Source organism: Amyelois transitella, chromosome 27 (assembly GCF_032362555.1).
Source record: "Amyelois transitella isolate CPQ chromosome 27, ilAmyTran1.1, whole genome shotgun sequence".
Classification (NCBI taxonomy): Eukaryota; Metazoa; Arthropoda; class Insecta; order Lepidoptera; family Pyralidae; genus Amyelois; species Amyelois transitella.
The window spans coordinates 2,454,929-2,473,652 of NC_083530.1; the positions used below are offsets into that span (position 1 = coordinate 2,454,929).

General features: G+C 35.6%; 1 protein-coding gene across 11 annotated transcripts in view; it reads right to left on the reverse strand.

Annotated features, from left to right (window-relative positions):
• The window catches only part of LOC106142153 (calpain-B), a 44,661-nt gene that overhangs the window by 19,274 nt on the left and 6,663 nt on the right, over positions 1–18,724 (reverse strand). For 2 of the 11 annotated variants that reach the window (XM_060951970.1, XM_060951971.1), the window contains exons 1-7: positions 6,191–6,740; positions 5,583–5,759; positions 4,595–4,713; positions 2,940–3,008; positions 2,304–2,438; positions 1,283–1,451; positions 125–306 (exon numbers count right to left, since the gene is read on the reverse strand). In XM_060951970.1, the coding sequence (XP_060807953.1) occupies positions 125–306; positions 1,283–1,451; positions 2,304–2,438; positions 2,940–3,008; positions 4,595–4,713; positions 5,583–5,759; positions 6,191–6,718 (1,379 nt within the window). In that variant the 5' untranslated portion in view covers positions 6,719–6,740. The other 9 variants (XM_060951976.1, XM_060951980.1, XM_060951977.1 and 6 more) reach the window with 9 other exon arrangements.

Below are 18,724 nucleotides of genomic sequence, written 5' to 3' on the forward strand. Positions count from 1 at the left end.
TTCGAGACTCGTGTACTATATTTCATAATAAATACTTTACCAAACTTTTAGATCAAACTGCGATTTTTTGTACCAGCACTTCCAAAAAAATACTTTTTATAAAAATACTAGTATTTGTACGTACTTATCGCTCCAAGGTCCGTTCCACTCTGCCTCGTTCCCCCACGGGTTACGTAATCGTAAAAGCGGTATTTTCCCCGCCCGGCCCGGAGTCTCGATGTCCACGTATTTGACCCGGGTCACGGAGTACGCGTGACCACGGATCAGGCCGGCGGGCGTTTCCGCTTCCGTTATGTGAGGATCGGGCTGGAAAAATAAATATTTGAATATTTGAAATACTTCACGTATCTATACATTAAACACTACTTTATATCATTTTTGACAGATGCTTCAATAAATAACCTTTCACTATTAAATTGAATGATACTTGTTCTAAAACATGTTCTGCTAAGTATCTCAGTCATACATGATATCTATTTCTTACCCCAACACCGTTTTTTTTTCATACGTTCTTTGCATATATACTTTTTAAGTACCCGAATACTAGATATTCGTTACTCATCCGTTATTTGAGGGGACAGTGGATAAAACTTTAAGTAATATTTCATACTTGTTACTTGTTACCCTAATACCACACCATAGGAACGAGATGGAGTGATCCTTCCCTTTTTTTATTGGTGCCGGGAACCACACGGCGCTTACGACGGCCTTAGGACGTTTTCGCATATGATACTTGGTAAAGGAACGTCCTGGTCAAGGGTCAGGTCAAAAGTACCCGAAACCGCCAAGCTTCTTCATGCAGAAGAGAGTTATGAATGTGGATGAAGCGAAGGAAGTATGCAGAGATCGTGGCAAGTGGAAAGAGGTAGTCTCTGCCTACCCCTCCGGGAAAGAGGCGTGATTTTATGTATGTATGTATGACACTTGGTACATTAATACACGATACCTCACATCCAAATTTGCTTATATAAGACTTTACACAATATAATACCTACATCTATACTAATATTATAAAAATGGTAAAGAGTTTGTTTGTTTGAACGCGCAAATCTCGGGAACTACTGGTTCGAATTGAAAAATTCATTTTGTGTTGAATAGACCATTATTATCGAGGAAGGCTTTAGTCTATATAACATCACGCTGCAACTATTAGGAGCGGAGAAATAATGGCAATGTGAAAAAACGGGATAAATTATTCATCTTTGAGGGCTTCAATGATGCCCAAAATTACTATTCCACGCAGACGAAGTTCCAGGCACAGCTAGTATCACATAATACTCACCTCAATACTACATCCCATAAGCGAGTTCCTCTCGTACGCCTTCAACAGTATAGTATAGAAGTTGGGGGGTAATTCTGTCATGTCATACATTTCTGTCACGCCGCCAGTGAAATCCTCCATAGCTTCGCATGTTGACCCGCCTTTCAGAGCTTCGTATGAACCGTGTAGTCTGAAATTTGAATAAATTAATAAATATACATACATACATACATGTGGTCACGTCTACACCCCTTGCGGGGTAGACAGAGCCAACAGTCTTGAAAAGACTGAATGGCCACGTTCAGCTATTTGGCTTAATGATAGAATTGAGATTAATAAATATATACGGAACAAATAGAAAAAAGAATAGGAGCACTCCATCTCTTTCCCATGGATGTCGTAAAAGGCGACTAAGGGATAGGCTTTTAAACTTGTGATTCTTCTTTTAGGCGAGGGGCTAACAACCTGTCTGTATTTGAATCTGAATTCTATCATTAATAACAGCTGAACAGTGGCATATCAGTCTTTTCAAGACTATTGGCCCTGTCTACCCCGCAAGGGATAAAGACGTGATCTTATGTATGTATGTATGTATGTATGGAAATTAAACAGATTGAATTAGCTTCGGAAGAAGTTCGAAACTTGTGTTACGCGATACTAACTGAACAATACAATATTTTATAATAAATACTTATATAGATAAACATTCAAGACCCAGGCCAATCAGAAAAATTTCGTTTCTCATCATGCCCTGGCCGGGATTCGAACCCGGAACCTCCGGTGCCACACACGAGCGCACTACCGCTGCGCCACTAAGGCCAAATAGTTCAAATTAAGTCTGATTAGTTTTTTATGAATTAAACCTTCTTTTATTAACCACCTTAAAAAAAAAGTGGTTCATAGTTTGTTATGTATGTATGTATGTTTATCTGCTGAGAAAAGTGTTTGTTACCTATAGGAGAAGGTTTTTAAAATTTTATCAACTACAGAAAATGATGATATCCATTTGAGGCCATTTTTTTTTAAGTTATTCATAACTCACTTGGCATAAGCTTTCTCCAACAAGGCGCTCCAGAACTCGTTCCGTTCAGACGAATGCAAGAACACCAACTTTCCTCTGTATGTGGGTAAACGGTCATCAATCACCACGTCTACCCAGCGGCCGTACTGCCAGAACCTGAAAATATAATTGAGAAATATCAAATCACTACATAGTATAAAACAAAGTCGCTATTTTAGACTGTTTGTCTGTATGCTTAAATCTTTAAAATTACGTAACGGATTTTGATGCGGTTTTTTGAAACAGGTAGAGTGATTCAAGAGGAAGGTTTTTATGTATAATAACATTTATAATTTTGCGTCCCGTGCGAAGCCGGGGCGGGTCGCTAGTTAAACTATATAATAAGCTTATTTGCACAAACAAATATTGATCGAAACTTGACTTTTAACCGACTACATAGAAGAAGGAAGTTCGACAAATCGACCGTATTTTAAACAAATAAAAGTCGATTTCTTTAACTTCATTTTACCTAACATATTATTGGTGCGCGTACGCGTGGTTTGTGCCGGGTGATTCCCGTCCAGTAATCCAGTTTTTTCAAGACTGTTGGCTCCGTCTACCCCGCAAGGGATGTACACGTGATTATTTTTATGTATGTACGTATGTATTTGCACTTACCGGAAATGGAAGACGCCGGCGTAATCTTCTTCGAAGCTCTGATCGTCCGGTACCACTTGGAAGAACAATCTGAAAAAGAAATGTACCTGCGTGATATTTTTCAATCCAACTAATATTATAAATGAGAACATACATACATATGTCACGTCTATATCGCTTGCGGGGTGGACAGAGCCAACAGTCTTGAACAGACTGAATGGCCACGTTCAGCTATTTGGCTTAATGATAGAATTGAGATTCAAATAGTGACAGGTTGCAACGCTCAACGCCTAAAAAAGAATCCCAAGTTTGTAAGCCTATCCCTGAGTCGCCTTTTACGACATCCATGGGAAAGAGATGGAGTGGTCCTATTTATGGTATTGGTGCCGGGAACCACACACACCTAACATGTGGATGAAGCAAAACAAGTGTGCAGGGATCGTGGCAAGTGGAAAGATGTGGTCACCGCCTACCCCTCCGGGAAAGAGGCGTGATTTATGTATGTATGTTGTATATATAAACAAGTTAACTGTATGTAGGTATCATATAGTACTTATCTATACTAATATTATAAAGCTGAAGAGTTTGTTTTGTTTGTTTGTTTGTTTGTTTGTTTAAACGCGCTAATCTCAGAAACTACTGAACCGATTTGAATAATTCTTTCACTGTTAGATAGTATATTTATCGAGGAAGGCTATAGGCTACATTTTATCCCGGATTTCCTACGGAAAGCGTCATCAATGCAGGTGAAAGTTGAATGAGTCGGCCATCTGCGAGCTTTCCACGCGAACGCTGCGCAAACCAACAAAGATATAGTAAAACAATGTACTAAAGATGTGAAGTACTCATTTTTTGCCACAGAAAAGTCCGCGAGAGCATATATCTATCTCTTAAGGTTTACTTACAATAACCACTTTTATGTTCATTTTTTAAGATTATTTTTTCATTATAAACATAAGTTATTTTGAAACCAATTTTCTTTAATTCAGTATTAATCCTTATCCAAATAAATATGTTTATTACTTTCGGCTTTTCATGTAGACTAAAATTGCCATTTACAGTATATAAATCAGACGAATAGGTTTTGAGATATAGTCGTTATAAGCAATTTGCAGCGAAATATTTAATACGGCGAACCAGCGTTCTTTCTAATACGCGTGACCGCCTGAGTCTGCCCGATTATGAGTATTTAATTGTAAACACAACTGTCTTTGATATCACTTAATTTCAATGAACATCTTAGAAGATATTACTATTTTAAAGTAAAGTAAAGTATCAGCCTGTAAGATCCCACTACTGGGCAAAGGCCTCTCATCTCACTATACGGTCTCCGTTCCGTCGCGGGTAATGATGTGGGCCAAGTCGTCGCCAAGTCGCATAACAATTAGCAGCTATAATTGATAAAGCCGAGGAGGATGTTTGCAAAAATAAATATGATGCCCAAAATAACTATTCCACGCGGACGAAGTCGCGGGCACAGCTAGTAATTGATAAAGCCGAGGAGGATGTTTGCAAAAATAAATATGATGCCCAAAATAACTATTCCACGCGGACGAAGTCGCGGGCACAGCTAGTACTTATTCTAAAACAATTCCATACATTGCGATGTCTATTCCATTACGACTTTTGGTACACGCAGTATGATACCTGGTCCATACTAGCTACATGATACTCACTTTCTGTGCAATGTAAGATTCGCCACAGCGGCCAACAACCAACAGTCGCCCAACTCGCCTTGTTGCACGTCGAAGCGACTGTAGCCCTCGACGAAAAGTTGCGGGTCTTCGCATATTTCCTGGAAGATAGAGTTCAAAATTCAAAAATTCAAAATTCAAAATTTTTATTCATTATTATAGGATACTATATATCGCTTAATAATTGTCAAAACGTATGGTTTAACAACATTGGTTGACGTCAAATAAATTACTTAAAAACTAAGTTTACTGCCGCTTCCAAGGCGTCAGTGCAGAAGAAGCGGTAACAAACTGCACTGCAGCATTTTCTTCAACAACGTCAGCTTTACATTGATACGTTTATGTGATGTCGCGTCTTTATTCCTTGCGGTGTGATCAGAGCCACCAATCTCGAGAAGAATTGAATGCCGCGTTCACATGGATGGCTTATTGATGGAACTGAGATTCAAATAGTGACATGCTATATAGATAGATAAAACTCTTTATTGCACCATAAGAGTAGAACATACAAAACAGACAGAGATGGTACAAAGGCGGACTTATCGCTAATGCAATTTCTTCCGGTAAACCTTTGGGTGGAAGGAAACCAAACAGGAGATTTGCTAGCCTATCGCCTAAAATAAGAATCCCAAAATTATTAATCTTTCCTTTGATTTGCTTGTACAATTTTCAACATTTACGAACTTGTATGCAGAGTGGCAACAGATTTGTAAAATAATTTATGCTTGGGGGTTTTTTGATATATACTTAAATAATCTTGATATATACTTAATACTTTTTTGATATACACTTAAATAATCTGCACGAGCAGCACAGCAAACATACATACATACTCTCGTCTATATCATTTGTGGAGTACACAGAACCAAAAGCTTTTATATTCAAAGCGACAGGTTGCTAGCCCATCATCTAAAACAAGAATCCCAACCAGCATGGAACACTACACTATAAAAAAATCGAATCATCTCACCCCAGGCCTCAGCCATGTCAAAGGTCTGTCCAACGGCTCCTTATAGTACAAGCTGCGGTCGATCGCCGGGAACTCAGGGTCTTCAAACAGCCTCCCGTCTGAGAGGCACCGCGACCTGATGTCTTTGAAGTCTTGGTACGTCGCCGGACCGAACGAGGACGGTCTGGTTTCACCGAGCTGTGGAATAAACATACATACATACAGTCACGCCTATATCCCTTGCGGGGTAGACGGAGCCAACAGTCTCGAAAAGACCGAAAGTCCAGGTTCAGCTGTATGGTTTCATGATGGAATTGAGATAAAGGCGCTGCCTAATTATGATCATTTTGTCAATATTTCAATGTCAAATAATAATAATGATAAATTTGTCAAATTATAATATTAATTTTAAAAAAACTACCTAATTAAATTGAGAAAAAAATTGTTAATTTCATCAAATGTCAAATAAATATGATACGGTCAATGAAATACATCCAAATATTTCATAAAAATAAAATATCATTGCTACATTTATTACATAATTTTATCATTTAAAAATTCCTCTAATGAATAATAACATTTATGTATCAATTAAAATTTTATTTTTATTTAATAAATAACCCACGAACCCAGTAGACTTGTTCACCGGTGGGCATAAAATTCTTGCTGCCAGCGTAACTCGGGGGGACCCTCAACTTAAACTCACTGTGACTATCAACATTTGACACTAGTAATTTCGGCGATCCCCTCACATTGGCACTCAGTTTCACTTTCGGCGCCTTTAATTCTTTTTCGAACACGAGCACCTTATTAGTAACAATATTGTCCCCTTTCTTCACAACAAATGACTCTCTATACGTAGAAGTGTAAGTCTTACGATTCTCGGAATCAGATTTCGGCTTCGTTTTAGGTGAAACATTTTTCGCCCAAAGATCTTTAGGTTCATCCGATGTTTTGAATTCGTTCAATATTTTACACAAACTATCAGCGGTTTCTGGCCTCACTTTGTTTGATTTTGGCGACAATATTGTAACGGATTTGGCTTTAAAAGCCTCCGCTGCTAATGTCACTTTGGATGTTGCATAAAATGTGTTAAGATGTCCGACATCTTCTTTCTTAAGTCTGTGAAACACTTCTTCAATCTCGGCGTTTGCCATTTCTATAATTTTATGCACTTTTCATTTCTTAAGATCACTTTCCATTAAGTCAAGATACATTTTAATTTTTGTTTCATTTCTTAAAATCTAAATACACATAACATAACGATAATCTGATGGAATTGGCTTAAATTGATCATTTTATACAAATATATCCGCCTGTAAATGATTAAGCTAATTGTTTAACCCAGATTAATACAAGGTTACAAACATAATAAAGTATTGTTTAAAAATCTGATGAACTATTTCTGCTGGTAATGATTTACTAATTTATTTATTTTAGTTTTATTAATCCAATAAAATCATATAGATATTTTATAACTTTTATTGAACTTTTTTGAGCCCTAATGACTACTGTACGTGAATTTATCCATGACACATTTACTGCCAATCAAACTCTAGAAAATCCCAAGCGAAAAAGAAATCCTACATTAGTATTATTAGCGTAAAGAACAACTGTTGCTTCAAAGGTTCGGTTGTGGAAGTTAAATTATTTTTGATGGCTACACGAGAAAGAAAGTTAACAATACTTCTTTTATTAAAAAAAAAATATAGGTACATATTGTAAAAGTACTAAAAATATAAGTAGTATTAAATTACAACCGCTTCAAAATTGACACGGTATGACGACCTTCGTAATATCGATTTCAAATTATTTTTAGTTGTCTGTTATACAGAAACTGTTTCATTGTTAAAGAACTTATAATTTTTCATAAAGACTAAACTTCTTGTGAATTATTTTGTTTGCAATAGAATTTTTAAAAAATCTTTTTATATAAAACAATTCTTTTTATATAAAAAAACTGATTCATATTTTTAGTGGCTATTAGTAAAAAAAAAATTACGTTATTTTTTTTTTTATATTTTTTAAATTATTTACTGCTATACAGTATTTCAAATCCACTTTTCGTATCCACAATCTGAAATTCACTGTAAAAGTATGTGAAAATTTGGTAACATTGACAATCCACTACCAAATGACCACTCGGACATAACTTTAACTATTGACTGAATAACAATTACTGATAACAGTCCCTATAACCGTTTCATGTTAACACATGTATGTACAGTATTGTACAGATAACACCACATTAAGCTACCCCAATTCATGGCAATTAAGTCATTATTGCTAAAAAGCGTCGGCGGTCGAACGGTTAAGATACCCGACTAAAAACCGCAATTCACAGGGATTTGTAAATATCATAATCCTACCACAGCAACAATAATAAATCTTTTCTGTTTCAATGATGCTCTAACGTTGAAAAAAAAAACATAATGCGTATGCGTTCCAAAGAAAGGTGGCGGATGATAGACGGAAGTCGCTCCGTTTAAAAACCTGACTTACCCAATCCAGCGAGGATGAGGATGGAGGATGAGGGCGCAACTGGAACTGACGCCAGGTGGACAATGATCACTAAATATAATTCCCGTGAAGTATAGCTTATTTGCTGTCTACTGTACCTCTGTTGGAACGAAACCTCATGAGGATAACGTGACGGGTGCCCCTGTTGCAGATATACGAGTAAGTTAACATGATACAAAAAATACTAGCTTTTTGCATATGAATTTGCTCATGATGATATTTTATCTGTATTTCTCGATCATATTTGCTCTCTCGTCTGTCATACCGGTATCGCATAATTGGTATTACCATTGAAACTGAGGGATTAGTAAAGACAGCATGTACTTTGAGTTTTTTTAATAAGCTATAAAAATAGTATGTAACATTTCAATGTCGTGTGCCTATTTTATTATGTAACATGTTAATTTTTGAGACCATCATAAGTATAATAAAATAGTTTTATAATAATATCACTCAATTATACGTGTTAATCAAATTTTCGTAAAAAAATTAAACGTTAATACTCGACAAATTTATGTAGGCCCCAAGAAATATCCTTGCAGTACACCACGTCATTTTTAGGTGCGGTAATTGGACAGTACTCGTACTTTATCACTTCTGTCTGTGGTACCTGCTGGTGACATAAAAATTAATTACTACTTTGGCGCACTACAACGTGGCTTTTAGCTAATGAAATTTGTCTAATGAAGGCACAACTAAAGTGTCAAAGGCATTAGTCTGTTCTTACAGACAGATCAAGGATAATTTTTTGGAGAAAAAAAATATAATGAGCTGTATAATAATAGTGATATTATACAGCTCATTATATATTTTTTACTACTTATTCAAATGAGAAATAACTAAAAAGACCATTTATTTTTTTCTAATAAAGGTAATATCGTTATTACTTTCCATAGGTAAATTAACCCAGTAACCAAAAAAAAAGGGAGCGGATTTGATTACGATATATTCTGCAATGAAAAACCGGAATTTGCACATAGATAAGATATATAATTTGTTGTGTCAACAAAGCGCGCATCACAGACCTTGAATCGTTTCCACCCACGTTAAATTGCTCCATATATGAAGGTCTTTTTTGCTAGGAAACTAAAGAGCTATGATAACGAAGCCTTTGATATACTTGTTCCGTCTTTTCATGATTTTTAGAACAAAAGCCCTTTCCTTTTCTCTTCAATATTAGTAATACTTGGGAATCAAATAAACTCTTAATGTGATAATCAAGCGAGCTGTCTACTCGATTAACAACCCCACGCCGATGGCGCCATAATTATCCTACTCATTTTATAAGAAAAAAAACGACCCAGCTGAATGTATTTTTGGTCCATTTACACCTATAGTTCCAATTTCAACGAAATCGACGTTTTAGAAAACACAAGTATTGGATTTTTGTACGAAATTACTCGTTCAGGTGTAGAATATCTTACTCTGAACTTCTGAGCCAGGTTTCCCCAGTCTTTTGTGTTTTACTCCAATCAATATGTCCCCTCCAAAAGGTCATTCGCAGTCTAAAGTCTAGACAAGGCGTCCCGGCTAGACATTATATCGCATGATTTTATATGTACATTGGATGCAGGATCCCTGCGGAGACATTAGATGTACCAGAATGAGATTTATTCTTGTCGACCAAAATCATGCATACATATATATGCATATATGATTGTATAGATATATAATCACGTTGACAGAGCCAACAGAAAAAAAAACTTGAAAGGAAATGGCCGCGGTCAGGTTGCTTGCCCATCGCCTGTAAAGAGAATTCCGTGCTTATTAGCAACGAAATCAAAGTTTTTTATTTATTATTACGGGACTAAATAAAAATTTTAAAGGGTTTATTATTAACCAGTGTTATGACTGTAAACAATTTTGAAATAAGAGTAACCGTACGGCGTCCGCTAAAGTGAATGAGGTTATTTGAACATAACACAATGTCTTCTAAAAATAAAAGCTGGAGAGACTGATGTGAATTCCAGTTAATTTTAGACATTATTTTTCATCCTTCTGCACTGGATGTGAGTCAAATGCAGTAAACTTGAATGCATTCAAGCATTAGAGATTCAAGCAGAATATTGCGACGACGACTACAAAGAACTTGGAACTCTCGGGTATTTATGTGTTTATCTAACTCTTGGATTAATCTGAAATGGGCGACTTTTTAACGTTGGGCTCATTATAAAAACCACTCATATTATTCAAAATGTTACTCAAACATTTCGTTTTATACTGACGAACAAATCATTAAATAGGGAATAGGTGTGTAATTGCCCAATGATCCAGATATCCTTGACTTCGCTCCAGATCTGCAATTGGTTGCAATTGAATCGTGCGTCGACGTAGGAATTAACGCTGGATTAAATTTTATCTTAGACGATGATATAGGAACATAAAATTTATTCTTTCTGTCATAATTATATGTAACATATGGACAAAGACGATGATATCTCTTTTACCTAAGTTGAAAACTACACTCTTTCTCTATTCTACTTATGGATGTACTAAAGGGCATTTGCAAAATTGTTAAGCAGTTGCCCAAGTTTTAAGGATGGTCATTTAAAAGCTAGGAAAAGGGCAATCACAAAAACAAAAAAAAACATTGTAATACATCTACAAGGGAGAAAATAGGTAATGCAGCTCATTGAGATAAAGCAAAAAACAAAAATCCTTTTGATTAAAAACGTAATAAAATCGTTTGACTTTATTTTGTTCTAAAACACTGTTATACTTGTTGTAGGAAATAACACATTAGTCAAAATAACGAATAAAAGAAATAAGCAAAATAAAACCTCCAAATGCGAACCTTTCCCAGCGTTGTCCCCAACTGTAAAATAGCAATTGTTTGATAAAATATTGTAACTGCAAAATAACATTACTAGACTTAGATATTGGAATGGTCGCGTAGGTTAATTCCATCTGAAGAATGTTCACAGTTTTCAATGGGTTTTCAAGAAATAAATTATCTTTATAATTAACTGTATTAGGATTATTACCACAAATTTACAACAGAGATTGTTCTCTGTTTTAAAGTTGTTCTTTAGTTCTATCTATTTCATCTCAATATGTATTCGTCTATGTAGTATATGTATGCCTTATTGTACTGCCACTCATATTATCATGAACAATCATTTCCGAAATTCAAAAATATGCAGAAATCATGACTTGTTCTAAAGGCATTGAACTGTGCGGGCGTCAACTTGATGACTAGCCGTGTGTAACCCCCACCTCAAGTTGAACTTGATTCAGTAATTAATTATATTTAATATCATCAATATCAAAGAAGACACAGACAGTGGCAAGTCAAACATACCTACTTATATTAATGATGGAATGATTTGATCAAAGACAAATTAATTTTTTTTATAATTTTTGGACAACTTATTAATTTCTTAGAGTACAAAATAAAAATATAATTTAGAATTAGAAAGCCGATCAATTTTTGTTATGCATGTGGCCCAGTCTTTACTTGAAAATCACCAAATTGAACCAGTGTTTTGTTTGTGGATGACGTAATTCTAAATCGAATAAATTATGACGCTGCCAACATTGATCCTATTAATGACTATAATTATATATTGATGACGGAATTCTGAATCATAAACAAAATATAATTAATTTTTTAATAAGTTGTAGGTCGTGGTTTCACAAAAATGTAGTCAATATAAAAGGGCGCCCCCAGGGAGATACCATAGCACTATTTATTTTCGGTAAATATTTTTAGATGAGAAACGAAAGCTTTAGCTTTAAAGGCAGATATCAGAATCCATGGAGTGGGTGTAAGACGATAATAAACGAAAATATATATTTTTTTCCCAAAAAACCAATACCCACCACTTTATAATTCTTGATGCTCGGCAGATACCGCTTCTGTTCCACCTCTTTCTTCTGGAAGACCTCATTAATGATGTTCCCAAGGGCCTGGGCGCCATATTGCATCAACGCCTGCCCGCCTTGATTGAGTAACTGTCTTCCCGCGCCTTGCAAAAGCGCGCCAAAATCTGCCCCGCCATTTTGCCCCATACCGAGGCTCACACACACACACTACACACTATTATTTAATTTGTCGCAAACTTATGACATTTTCGCGTGCTGCAAATTCACATTTATTTGTTAAGGCTTTTATTTTATTAACTTTTGTTATATTGAAGTTCTGTGCTGTTTTAGTCGCCTAAATATGTGATATTTATTTTTATGAAGAATGATTTAAGTTTATATTTTCATATTTAACTAAAAAAAAATTTTATGCAATTTTACAAAGCTATAAACAATCATTTCTCCTCGTTTAAATAAGATTTTTTTCACACTAATGCTAGATATTCTATAAAATTCAATTGCAAAGGCACAAACCTCACTGCTCAAATTAAATGTCACCTTGTTGACTACAATATTATTTACGTATTTCTACCGAAATTGAGACAAACAAACTCAAAACACACAAGCTGATCTCATGACAATGATGTGAATGAAGCTCACGTACAGAGACCATTGGATTATGTCACTAAATAAGGCAGTGTACACATTAGTAACATATTTTTACAACACAATGTTACTGTTAAACAATTCGATTTATTTCAATTCAGTTCTTTTGTAAAAACAAGATGCATTGAACTTAGCTGAATTATAATGTGGCAAATACCTACTTCTACAGCCAGATATTTTTGACATTACTAACCAAATTATACCTATAAGGTCTAAAAACTGTTGGCATCAAAAAATCAGATAACTCTTAGTGTAACTGCCTTGTGGTTTTCGGCAATTAAGAAAAGAACTAGAAGTGAATATGGCACTCTTTATAATATGGTCCTTAGTACAGTGCAGTGCTAAGTTTTAATTTACCAGATTTAGACTGTTAAGACAATACTATTGAAGTCTACACAAATACCTAGGATGTCTTATCAACTCACAACTTTAGCCTTCAAACATAACATAACATATTAAAATCACACCTTAACACCTCAAACGTTGCTAATTAAACATGGCGGGGCACGCCATTAACATTTTTGTAACATGAGTGTTACAGACAGTAGCATTATCACTTTGAACTGCTGTTTTATGACATTTCTTTGAGGATTAATATATTAATTTGTACATACATTTGATCATGTCTTCATCCCTTAAGGGACTTTCACAACAGTCACAGACTAAAAAGCCGGGTGCATTTTGTGGCTTAATAATGGAATCAAGATTCAAATAATGACATGTTGCTAGCCTATCGCCTCAAAGAAGAATCCCAAGTTTATTTAGCCATTCCCTTGATTGACTTTTGCAATTTGCAAGGGAAGAGAAACTGCTGGCATACGCTATGTTCTTTCTTTGCCAAGAACCTGACCAGAAAGGAGTATGTAAAGATGGCAAAAAAAAAAGATTTAGAAAATTTGCATTTAGAATAGAAACAAGTTCAACCAGATAAAGTTAAATTTGACATGAAGGATTTAAAACTGCTCAATTGTAACACAATACTCTTGTAATAATTATTTCACAGTCATACAACAATTATAATAGTGCTACCTATAGCCATTTAGAACACCAATTTGTTATTACTTCTTTACCCTATGTAAATATTATCATGTCTGTTTCTCATTACAATATGAGACTACAAGAATATTGTAGTCTACTAACCAAAATTATTTTTATTAGTAAAACTAACTAACTAAAATCCATTTGATGGAATTTCTAAAAACATCGTGATTTCTTAAAGGTATCAAAAGATAAGAATCTAGAAAGTTGACATTCTAGAAATATAGGTCAGTTTTCAATTCAAAAATTGAAGTGGATTATCATTTTACACATACATTTTAGTAGCTGCAAATGGAAGGAACACTAAAAAACATCACGTAAAATCGTTTCGCGAAGGTTGTAATCACATAAAACTCATGAGATCATCAAATTAAAATGAGGAAAGACAAAAATTTTATACGCTATTTTTTATCCAACTGCACTTAATATTCACTTCGTTTAACTAAAACCACTATTTAGCACAGAACTACAATATAACAGCCAATAAAAAACCTTAAAATATAATTTATTTATCATTGAAATACGTGGAAATAAAAGATTTAAAAATCACACCGTCTGCACCGCACAAGAATCCAATGAGAAAATGACAGCAATGCAGCCGGATAAATTCAAAAGCCGTTCTACTGCTGATTAGACAACTGGCTTGCTGACCTACTGAATTTAGTAGCATGTGCACAGATTGTTGCCAGAACGTGAATGACGTCAGCTGATCTAAAAACAAGAATCGATTTTTTAAACGATGACGAATCTGTACTGACCGTCGATGATATAGTAAAGCGAGTAAAACGTGGAATTTCTATTTATTTACATTGATAACTTTCCTATTCTGTCGGTAAACACAAGTAAGACGAAAAGTACTTCAATTTGCAACCCGTTTTGCTTATTTTATAGCTGCTCTACTTAGGTAGGTACAAAGGCAGTTGTTTTATTTCGTAGCCGACTTTTAGTACCTAATAAATTGTAGATCTTATTTTTTTCAAAAAAAAGTTTCGGACTATATCACAGAGATACGTACATGTAACCTCGTTCAGTTTTACCCGACTGCAAAAGGAGAATAGTACCTTCAAGTGGAAAATAGGTAGATTCCTTGTTTAAAAGCCTTTCCCTTTATTGACTTTTACAACCTTCACGGGTAGAGAAGCAGAAGGCACACTATTTTTCTTCGCTATTAGACCTAAGTACATGGTACTGATAGCTATGGGAATTTAAGTAGGTAAACTTCTAAAAATATACTTAGGTGACTATTTATAAATCTATCTAAAATAGGTTTAAAAAAATATTTGAATATTTGTTTTTGTATGAACATAAACTAGTAGGTAGGTACATACATTTTATTTCATTAAATTTTATGTAAGTATTTAATCTTGTTGCTATATTATGTACTAACGAAATCGCGGATAAAAATGTACCTATTTCTCTGCAGCATAAATCGAGGATACCACTAGGTAGCAAAGTACAACAAATATATACTAATATTATAAAGCTGAAGAGTTTGTTTGTTTGAACGCGGTAATCTCAGGAACTACTGGTTCTAATTGAATTCTTTTTGTGTTGAATAGACCATTTATCGAGAAAAGCTTTAGGCTATATAACATCACGCTGCAATTATAAGGAGCAAAGAAATAATGGAAAATGTGAAAACACGGGGGAAATTATTCATCCTTGAGGGCTTCAATGATACCCAATATAACTATTCCACGCGGACGAAGTCGCGGGCACAGCTAGTGAATTATAAAAAGGTCAATGACAATTTAATTTCGTACATAGTAGTTGTCCTTTTCGGACAAGACCGCCGACCAACCTTTACCGAATAAGGTAAGGCGTAGACTATAGTAAAAGTGGCATTGACTGGAACTCCCGAAAAGGAAACGCGAGATTATATTATGAAGATGAAGGTCTATATTCCTTGCGAGATAGACAGAGCTAACAGTCTTGAAAAGACTAATAGGCCACGTTCAGCTTTTTGGCTTGATGATAGAATTAAGATTCAAAAAGTGATAGGTTGCTAGCCCATCGCCTAAGAGAAGAATCCCAAGTTTATAAGCCTATGCCTTAGTCGCCGACATCCATGTGAACGAGATGGAGTGGTCCTATTCTTTTTTTTATTGGTGCCGGGAACCACACGGCACATGTCTGTACAGTCCGTCACAAGTCGCCAAAACGGTCCTGATTTGATCAAGGAGCGTTCGTCTTGGCCTTCCTTGATCATCTTTTTAATGAAGTCCTCCGTGAGAAGCATGTGGTACGCTTATGACAACGATGTTCGACTGGTAGTTTTTACACGAACATACATGCATACATACCTAAATGGCCTCTGTGGCGCAGCGGTAATACGCTTGTCTGTGACACCGGAGGTCCCGGGTTCCAATCCCGGTCAGGGTCTTGGGTGTTTATCTATGTAAGTTTTTATTAATAGTCAAACGAACTTACCTGTACGTGAAGTTCGACTGTAATTATGTGAAGTTGTTGTCTCGTCCGAAGATGATGAACAGATTACTAATGTAGTATCGGTCTTGTACTCACTAGCGCTAGTGAGTACAAGACCGATACTACATTAGTAATCTGTTCATCATCGAGGACGAGACAACAACGAACATAATTATAAAATATAGGATCGTTGGGTTAGTATCTCGTAACACAAGTTTCGAAGTTACTTCGAGGCTAACCTCAATCTGTGTGATTTGTCCCGTATGTATTTATTTATTTATAAAATCACGTCATTTTCCCGGAGGGGTAGGCAGAGTCTACATCTTTCCACTTGCCACGATCTCTGAATACTTCCTTCTCTGCATGCTTCATCTACATTCATAACTCTCTTCATGCAAGCTCGGCGGTTTCGGGTACTCTTGACCTGACCCTTTGCCTTTTTTACACGAAGCGAGTTATAATTATTCCGAGTTATGTGCTGGTTTATTGTAAGGGCAGCATAACCCGACATTCTTTCGTCTGTCGTAACTGTTTGGCTGCACGCCAAGTTTTAGCGGACAACTTGATGTATTTGGTGGATTCGAGTGGATCAGAGCTAGTTGAATGTCGATGACTTGAGTGACGGTACACATGAGCGGCGTCATAACAGATTGCTAGTGGGCGTGGGTATTTCGTTGAAACGATATCAAGAACCGTGCCGTGTGGTTCCCGGCACCAATACAAAAAAAGAATAGTCTAAAAAGGCGACTAAGTGATAGGCTTACAAACTTGGGATTCTGTTTTTTGGCGATGGGCTAGCAACCTGTCACTATTTGGATCTCAATCCCATCATTAAGCCAAATAGCTGAACGTGGCCGTACAGTCTTTTCAAGACTGTTGACACAAGGGATATAAACGTGACTATATGTATGTATGTATGTATATCAAGAACATTAAAGGTCTATACCCGAATGGATCTTGAATACCTGGGAAGATCACGTAACTATGGAATTCCACCCATATGTAGTACATGAATTAATTCATAATCACGTCTATATCGCCTATGGTGTAGAAAAACTGACAGGCCACGCTCAGCTGTTAGGCTCAATGATATAATTGAGATCCAAATAGTGACAGATTGCTAGCCCATCGCCTAAAATAAGAATCCCAAGTTTATAAGCCTACCCCTTAGTCGTCTTTTAAGAAATCCATGGGAGACAAATGGAGTGGTCCTATTCTTTTCTATTAGTGCCGGGAACCACACGGCACTAATAGAAAATATATAAAAGACTTCGAGTAATTCTTGCGTACAAAAAGACCATGTCATATTATGCCTATACTGATTCACAATCTCAACTATGACGAAATGCATTATGCTAAGTATTTAATCGTATACCTGTAGTGCATAAGCATGAGGATGTGACGCATAGAAAACAAAGTACAGTATCTCTATATACTAGATTTTTTTATCTGAAGTGAACAGTTTCATTATTCCAGCACTGATTTTCACTTTATTAAGTTAGATAGATGCCTATATATAATCATATCGGAAACTCGCACCTTCATTAATATCAGAATGACGATATTCTAATATTTCTGCAACAATACCTACTTAAAGGTATTATAAATAAGAAAGAAAGTTACGTTACTCTATCTGTCTGTTATGCTTCACGCCTAAACCACTGAACCGATTTTGATGAAATTTCGTACAGAGTTGTTGAGGAAGAACACTTGAAAAATGGGGAGAAGGGATTAAAAGATGTAACTATGGAAACCACCCCACTACCACCACGCGGACGAAGTCGCGGGCAAGATAGTGTAGGAATAAATCAGAAAAACCCCGTCATCATGCGAGTGGGAGTTGATTAAAATGGAAACAGGGAAACTGAACGAGAAAACTATTCTGATTGTAGTAAAGAAGCCGTCGATCGCCGCCATAACTCTCGAATATGCGGAGGCAGTGGGTTTTTCACAGTGCAAAAACGAAGCTGGCAAATAATATGCATACGGCCATTCTCAAGAGCATTTGGAAAAGAGAAATATGTATTGAATCCTAGAGAGGTATATTGAAAAGACTGTGAAAAACATAGAATTCGGATCATGATAATTCAGATCGTGATAGATCATCAGAACAGTGAATTGCCCTACTTATGCTGAAGTCTAAGTAGGTACCTACATACGTACCTATAACTCTTTAACTTAATAATACTCTTTTTGACAAACGGAAGTTCTAAGGAGTGAATGAAATGAATGATTAGGTACTTGAATTGATGAAATGAAATACAAAAATTCGATAAGTTTTTTGATAACTCTAAGATTTTTGATAACGATACCATAGTATCGTTTTAAAAAAATACAAAAAGGTAAGTATTGTTTCAAAGACTTTAAAAATTATTTGTTATCTAATTACCTACATCTTGTGTATTAATTATCGCACGTAATAGATTTGATGATAACTTTACGAGCCACATAAAAAATTGACGACCGACATTATTTAAATGACTTTCGTGAATCAGTTGCAACTTGGATAGTGAAAACCTATATAAATATAGGTAGCACTAATCTTAAAATTGATGATTGAAACTTGTGTTATATGATATTTAAATGTGAATGTGGAAAAAACATACTTAATTGCCCAATTTTATGGGGAGTTCGGACACAGGTATAAATGGACCGCGGCATTCATATTAATGGGACTAATGCCCCAGTCTATATTGCTTCCCTTCTTC